Genomic DNA, 7803 nt, shown 5'->3' with positions numbered 1-7803 from the left:
TGAAATGAGACTACTTTTCAGACCAGGGGGCAACTCATCCTATATGGAAAATAAATATATTGAAAGGAGAATGTATGTATGTGAGAGTGAGAATATATGAATGTGAAAGGAGAATGTATGTATTTGAGAGTGAAAATATATGAATGTGAAAGTAGAATGTATGTATGTGAAAAGAGAATGTATGTATGTGAGAGTGAAAATATATGTATGTGAAAGTAGAATGTATGTATGTGAAAGGACAATGTATGTATGTGAGAGTGAAAATATATGTATGTGAAAGTAGAATGTATGTATGTGAAAGGACAATGTATGTATGTGAGAGTACCAGAATGAATAATGTCTTATACGGCCCCTCATATCTATGCAATAGGGAAGTCTAAGGGAAACAGAACCAACATCAATACATGGCTCGCAACCAGTATCTGCACTTGGTCTGGGACTTTCATAAATCAGGAACTGGATGTACATATCTATACATTTATGAAATAGGCCTTAGTACAGTACAATGAATAAATAACACTTTATGGTAAAGGTGTATAGGCCTTAGTAAAGTACGATGAATGACCATATAAAGCATTATAATAGATACTGATGAAGTTGATGAAGAGGAGAGAGATGATTGTGTGGAGGAAGTAGGTTAGCAGGGTAGTAGGATGGAATCATGAATGAAGTGATTGAAATAACCGGTATGACAGTATTTTGTTGATGACGTCTGTGATAGGGCGCAGATGTATACTGTAGTCCATATCTTTTCTCTAAAACCAAATTATAACAAATATTACAATCAAATTCAGTGCACATGGAAAGCCATATTTATTTTTTTACTTAACTTTAAGGAATGGTTACCCTCTGTGTATTGGTTCCCCCTGCAGGTGTCCTGTGTCCTGAGAACACACATGCATTCCAACTTTGTGGAAAACACTTTGTAAAGGCCTATGAACCCTACTGGTTAACATCAAATATGACAAAACAAAACAGGCACTTTTCTTGGATGCCTAATAAAACATGTTATATACCATGTGATGGTAATTCCATCGATCAACACTCTTAAAGGAGTAAGAAACAGAGAACAAATTCTCTTGGCACAATTCAACAGTTTATTAATTATTATTTGCAAATAAGAGAGACGCGTCAAACGCCTACAAACATAATCGTCCGAGGAGTCTCTGACTCCATACATGCACAATCCGTATTTATTTCAAATGTTAGAAGGGGTGTGGTAAGTTGTTGCCCATCTGTCTTGTGTAACATTTACCCAAAGGGCGGGCTGTCCCCCCACCTTATCCTTCTCAACTCCTGAGGAGACACAATGTCTGGACAATCAACAGAGGCACTAAAGGCTTATACAGATTTATGAGTACCCCTCTAATCCGCTGGTGCCGGTCAAGGATGTCTCCTGATCAAACACCAGATCCCTCTCGGCATCTTTAACTAGTAACTCATTCATACATGTATAGGACCAAGAATACATCAGTTCAAGAATTTCCACAACAACCAATAAAGTGCTTTTTCAAATACGTTTTCAATTAGATAAGCCTGGTCATTAACAAAAAACATCCTATTATTTGGGGGGGGGTGGCTTATGGGGGTTTGGAAAAGAAGCACTAAAAGGATGTTTTCCCTAAACTCTGTGGCTGCGTCCTGCCTCCTCGACCGTGACATTTGCACATCACTGCTTTGTATTTCTTTACGTTTTACACAACGTTTTTAGAAACGGGATGTGAGACGCGAGGGTAGCGAGAGGGTAAAAAGGAAAACAACAAGAACAACAGCAACATGTAGATCAGTTTCCCTTTTCTTTATCAGCACAAACAAACAATGACAGCACCACACGCTCACACACGAATAAGTTACGATGATCCATGTGGTGCTTTGAGAACAAGGAACTTAAATACACAACTGGGGATGAGGAGCAGGTGTCTTTGAGGAGCGCTGCTGCCATCGTCTCCTGCCGACGGTTAGTACACCATCTAGGTGGAGCGCCGGAGAGGGAGAGGGCACGCAGCGCCACGCAGCGCAACCGTCACACGTGGTTGTATATTAAAAGGTAAGATAGGTCAGTCTTGTAGTAAATGCCAAGGAAGATATGGTTCAAACAAGGTATGAAAAATGTGAAAGCTATTGTTTGAATATTTGCAATGTGCAATTCACATTAACAAGTTATCTGCACAACATTTACAGTTTAATGACATTTAAATAATACTTTGATAAACTTTTCTATTCACATTTGCATTGGAAAAGTGTTCCACTGACATGGGTTGCTGATGTGTCTGTGATATTGCTCATTTGTCGAGCTTCTGCAACCAAAGAGACCCATTGAGACCCATTTGGACCCATTGTAGTGAACTCGTATGACATTTTGCATCACAGGGGATGTCTGTTGGTCATCAGAAGGACTACCAGCAAGAACCGTGAGGTCCAGTGAATTATTGTACCATCTAAATTGCTTTTTTGTTATATCCAACAGTATAATTTATGCAGCGTTTATAAGCTGGTCTAATGAAAGTGGAAGTAAAGTAATAGATGAATGCACTGTTGCTGTAGTTCAAGTGGTGGGATTACTTTCAGGATATCACCTTAAACATTACCCAGATGTCTCCTGTGGTGCCAAATGAATGATTCATCTGTGTAATCTGCCTGAAGATGCACTAAAAGTGGACATGGACAGCATATCTGGCATTTATGGCCTGACCTCTATGATGGTGCTTTTTAAAAGCCCTTTATCAGGGAAATGTATGCAAATTCAAATGGTTATTTAAACTGAAAGGAAGTCTCTGTAAATCTATATAATGTCACCTGTTCTGACTAGGCTCATCAGTCTACCAACTGGTCTCTGTTACTTCATCTTTGTCTCTGAGGTGTTCAGTCTTCAGTCTACCAACTGGTCTCTGTTACTTCATCTTTGTCTCTGAGGTGTTCAGTCTCCAGTCTACCAACTGGTCTCTGTTACTTCATCTTTGTCTCTGAGGTGTTCAGTCTCCAGTCTACCAACTGGTCTGTTACTTCATCTTTGTCTCTGAGGTGTTCAGTCTTCAGGTGATGATGGGGGTGTTAAAGCTTCTCTCTGTTCTCTTTCTTCTTTCTCTCCTACGTCCTGGACTCTCTCATGTGGTGGAAAAGTTCAGCTCTGTCCCTCAATGTGAGGATTTCTTTCTGGAGAAGACGACTCCCAATATTCCAGATATTTTGGTTAATGGGGAGGTCCCAGACAAGGAAAGATACAAACCAATCTGCCAGACCTTCAAAAACAGCTACAGGTTTGCGACTCTCTACGACACGACCAACAGGATCCCTGTGTTCTCAGCCTACAAGTTCACTGGTGATAGAGGAAAGAGACCAGTTCCATCACCATGGATGATAGAGCCCCAGGTAGGTCTCCTTCAAATCACATTTGAATGTGTTCACTGTTGCATTACACACATTTAAATGGTGCACCTTGAATGTTGTTATATTTACAGATTATCAGGAGTATAGAGACGAGTGTTTTAATGTGACTTTTAAATTGCTTAATGAAACCAAAAGAGAAGGGTTTATAATACGTGTTGTTAACTGATTAATCAATGGATGTATGGTTGTGGTTTCTGTAGCTTGACGAGCAGTGTGGTACATACTATAAAACATGTATCTGTTTATTTTACTGAACATCAGCCCAGTTTTACAGAGGCAGAGGTGAGACTTCATAGTGAATTAATGTATTATTGTTATTTCAGCTCAAAGGTGAGAATGCAGATAAATCAATGTCTAAGGAGTCTCAGGGTGTCCAATATAAAGATCAGGCTACAAACCAGGACTACATTAAATTATTTGAAAATAAAGGTGTGAATAGAGGTCACCTGTTCCCTAGTATGCACGCTGATGGTAATGATGCCAAGGAGTCCACCTTCACCCTGACCAACATCGTACCCCAAGTAGAGTCCTTCAATGGAATGTAATGGAGGAAAACGTACATAATATTATGCAAAAATCTTGTAAGGGTGATAAAAAACAAATAGAGGCCTATGTGGTGACCGGAGCAGTGCCCAGTAAGGACACAGAGGAGAAACTGGTGAACATCCCAACTCTCATGTGGACCGCCTACTGCTGTGAAAACCCGCCCAATCAGTGGCATTCTGGAGCACACTGGGGTGAGAACACAAAGAATGCTGAAACCAACTGTTTACCAGTGGCTGATCTGCATAGCATGCTTACAAAAATCTACAAAGGTGATGTCCAGGTGTTTCCACAAAAATGTCTAAAACCGACTGAGTCTATTTTACAGAGAGTGTATAACTTAGTACGTGCCTCAGCATGGGATATTTATAGGGACATTGCAGATACAGTTAGATTAGGATAGCCCACTCAGGAGTAGGCTGAGAGAATGGGTTATGGTTATAATGGTTAAAGGATGGCTACTGATTTGTACTTGTTTTATGTTTTGTTCAATACAAAATGCTAGCAATCATGCCTGCATTCAAATACAAGTTGTTTTCATAGTGTGGAGTGATGTAGTTGTCTTATGTGTGAGACAACTACATCAACAAAAACGTTTAGGGAATTTGCTTCATTGTCTTTTACAAAATTGTTCAATATTTTCCACTGAAAATTTCCATCACTCAAATTTCATCTCTGTTAACAACATGATCCCATGTTCCAAATGTGATTCCATCGCTGTAACCAACATGATGCCATTATGTTCTAAATGTAATTCCATCCCTGTAACCAACATGATGCCATTATGTTCTAAATGTAATTCCATCCCTGTAACCAACATGATGCCATTATGTTCTAAATGTAATTCCATCCCTGTAACCAACATGATGCCATTATGTTCTAAATGTAATTCCATCCCTGTAACCAACATGATGCCATTATGTTCTAAATGTAATTCCATCCCTGTAACCAACATGATGCCATTATGTTCTAAATGTAATTCCATCCCTGTAACCAACATGATGCCATTATGTTCTAAATGTAATTCCATCCCTGTAACCAACATGATGCCATTATGTTCTAAATGTAATTCCATCCCTGTAACCAACATGATGCCATTATGTTCTAAATGTAATTCCATCCCTGTAACCAACATGATGCCATTATGTTCTAAATGTAATTCCATCCCTGTAACCAACATGATGCCATTATGTTCTAAATGTAATTCCATCCCTGTAACCAACATGATGCCATTATGTTCTAAATGTAATTCCATCCCTGTAACCAACATGATGCCATTATGTTCTAAATGTAATTCCATCCCTGTAACCAACAGGATTCCATTATGTTCTAAATGTAATTCCATCCCTGTAACCAACATGATCCCATTATGTTCTCAATGCAGTTTAATCAATGAAGCAATAAAGCCATCATTAATGAAGTCTGACTGTGATGTTGTGTCAGTAGGGTGTGAATGTGGCCAGAGGCAGTGTGTATACAACCACACACAGACGTTTGTTACAAGTATTTAAATTTCACAATGTACAAAACACAAAATTACTCTGAATATTTTACAACACAACTTATTATTCAGCAGGATGCATGTGAAGCCCTGGACCAGAGCTACTCATTATACTGTAGTACAACAATTACAGTTAAGATGTCCCAAATCACATCCAATATTAGATTGGGCTAGTACTGTAAACACCCATTGGGTGTTTAAACAAGTCAACTAGAGCCCATTGATATCTATTTAATCCAGTACACTTTGAGCCCATTGGACTCTGTTTAAACTAGTGCACTAGAGCCCATTGGTCTCTGTTGAAACTAGTGCACTAGAGCCCATTGGTCTCTGTTGAAACTAGTTCATTAGAGCCCATTGGCCTCTCTAAACTAGTGCACAATGCCATTGAGGATTATTACAGCCACAAGCCACAGGGGGCAACAGACAAAACAACAAAAAGATCAATCACATTAATAATGCCAATCTTGTGCGTGTTGGTTTCATTGTCTACCCCAGTCAATGAAAATGAAAATCCCAGTGTTTAAAGACAACTTATGAAATGGTTTTGGATCCATCAGCAGACTTCCTTGGTGTGATGGTGGGTAGAGGGTTTTCCAGGTTCAGTGGCCTTAAAGGGATATGAAAGGCGTGTCCCAAATGAAACCCTTCTCCCTATGTAGTGCAGAAAGGAAGGGGCTAGAACCCATTTATTCTACTGCATGGAGTTTGCATGTTACCAGCCCAAGTGTCTAGGGCCCATCACTGAGGACGTCTTCACTCAAGAACCATAGGGACAGAGGGGGCTAATGTAGGAAACAGAGTGTCATTTGGGACCAGTCTTTGTGGTTAAGGTGAACCTGACAGGGGAATGTTTGTACAGTCAGGTGTCCAAAAAGCACCCTACTATTTCTGACCTCTATATGTTCCTATACACCCCCCCCCCCCCCCCCCCCCCCAAAATAAAATAGAATTAGACGTGATCATGTTAGGAAATATAGACAATCTCCTTTTTAGGCCTTATTGGTGATGAGTTGTGATTAGTTTTAATTCAACAATAACGTATATATCTGGTTTAATCATGTTCTGGCCTTCAGACATCGTACACCTATAAAAAACACCTGCTGGTATCAAAGGGCTACATAGGGAATGACTGCTGGTATCAAAGGGCTACATAGGGAATGACTGCTGGTATCAAAGGGCTGCATAGGGAATGACTGCTGGTATCAAAGGGCTGCATAGGGAATGACTGCTGGTATCAAAGGGCTGCATAGGGAATGACTGCTGGTATCAAAGGGCTGCATAGGGAATGACTGCTGGTATCAAAGGGCTGCATAGGGAATGACTGCTGGTATCAAAGGGCTGCATAGGGAATGACTGCTGGTATCAAAGGGCTGCATAGGGAATGACTGCTGGTATCAAAGGGCTGCATAGGGAATGACTGCTGGTATCAAAGGGCTGCATAGGGAATGCCTGCTGATTGTTTGAACAGATTGTCATTTTGGACACAGGCACTAAGAAGGATTAGTTATTCCAGACAGAGAGTCTGGGCATTTCACTGGTCTGTTAATATAAAAGCGATGTTCCTTCCTTCTCTCTCACACACTTTTCTCCCTCCTTTCTTCATGTGACATGTGGTAGAGGCTGACTGATCTTCAGGCAACCCCAGTAGATCATTCTGCACATGCTCAGAAGAGACAGAAGAATCAGGATGACCCAGGCAGCATAGATCTCTCTGCGCAGCTGAGCCGGCTTCCATGTTCCCACCTGGAGGGAAAGGAAGAGAGACAGAGGGACGGAGAGACAGAGAATTAGAGAGAAGAAGAGATAGAGAGTCAGAGACAGGGGTTAAAATAATACACATTGAAACATACCTAAAACACAGAAAGGTTTCTTTCTATTCTTGTGAGGACCTGAATCTGAAATCACATAATACATACTACAACTACACACTAGATAGCATTGACATCATGCCAACTTTGAATATTTAGCTAGATAGCATTAAGCACTGTGTTAAACTGCCCGTGTGTCTCTGTTACACCACTTACATCCAGTGTGTCTCTGTTACACCACTTACCTCCCGTGTGTCTCTGTTACACCACTTTCCTCCCGTGTGTCTCTGTTACACCAATTACATCCCGTGTGTCTCTGTTACACCACTTACCTCCCGTGTGTCTCTGTTACACCACTTACATCCCGTGTGTCTCTGTTACACCACTTACCTCCCGTGTGTCTCTGTTACACCACTTACCTCCCGTGTGTCTCTGTTACACCACTTACCTCCCGTGTGTTTCTGTTACACCACTTACCTCCCGTGTGTCTCTGTTACACCACTTACCTCCCGTGTGTCTCTGTTACACCAATTACATCCCGTGTGTCTCTGTTACACCACT

General features: G+C 40.7%; 1 protein-coding gene across 1 annotated transcript in view; it reads right to left on the bottom strand.

Moving 5' to 3' along the window:
• Positions 1-7033: 7033 nt before the first annotated feature.
• Positions 7034-7803, bottom strand: part of LOC117593969 — a 51746-nt gene continuing 50976 nt past the window's right edge. Inside the window, exon 7 of the mRNA XM_034290782.1 lies at positions 7034-7177. Coding sequence (XP_034146673.1) covers positions 7034-7177 — 144 coding nt within the window. The remainder of the gene's footprint in view (positions 7178-7803) is intronic.

The sequence above is a fragment of the Esox lucius genome, chromosome 24 (assembly GCF_011004845.1).
Source record: "Esox lucius isolate fEsoLuc1 chromosome 24, fEsoLuc1.pri, whole genome shotgun sequence".
Classification (NCBI taxonomy): Eukaryota; Metazoa; Chordata; class Actinopteri; order Esociformes; family Esocidae; genus Esox; species Esox lucius.
The sequence above is the reverse complement of the archived record's forward strand: the minus strand, read 5'-3'. Positions and strand labels throughout refer to the sequence as shown.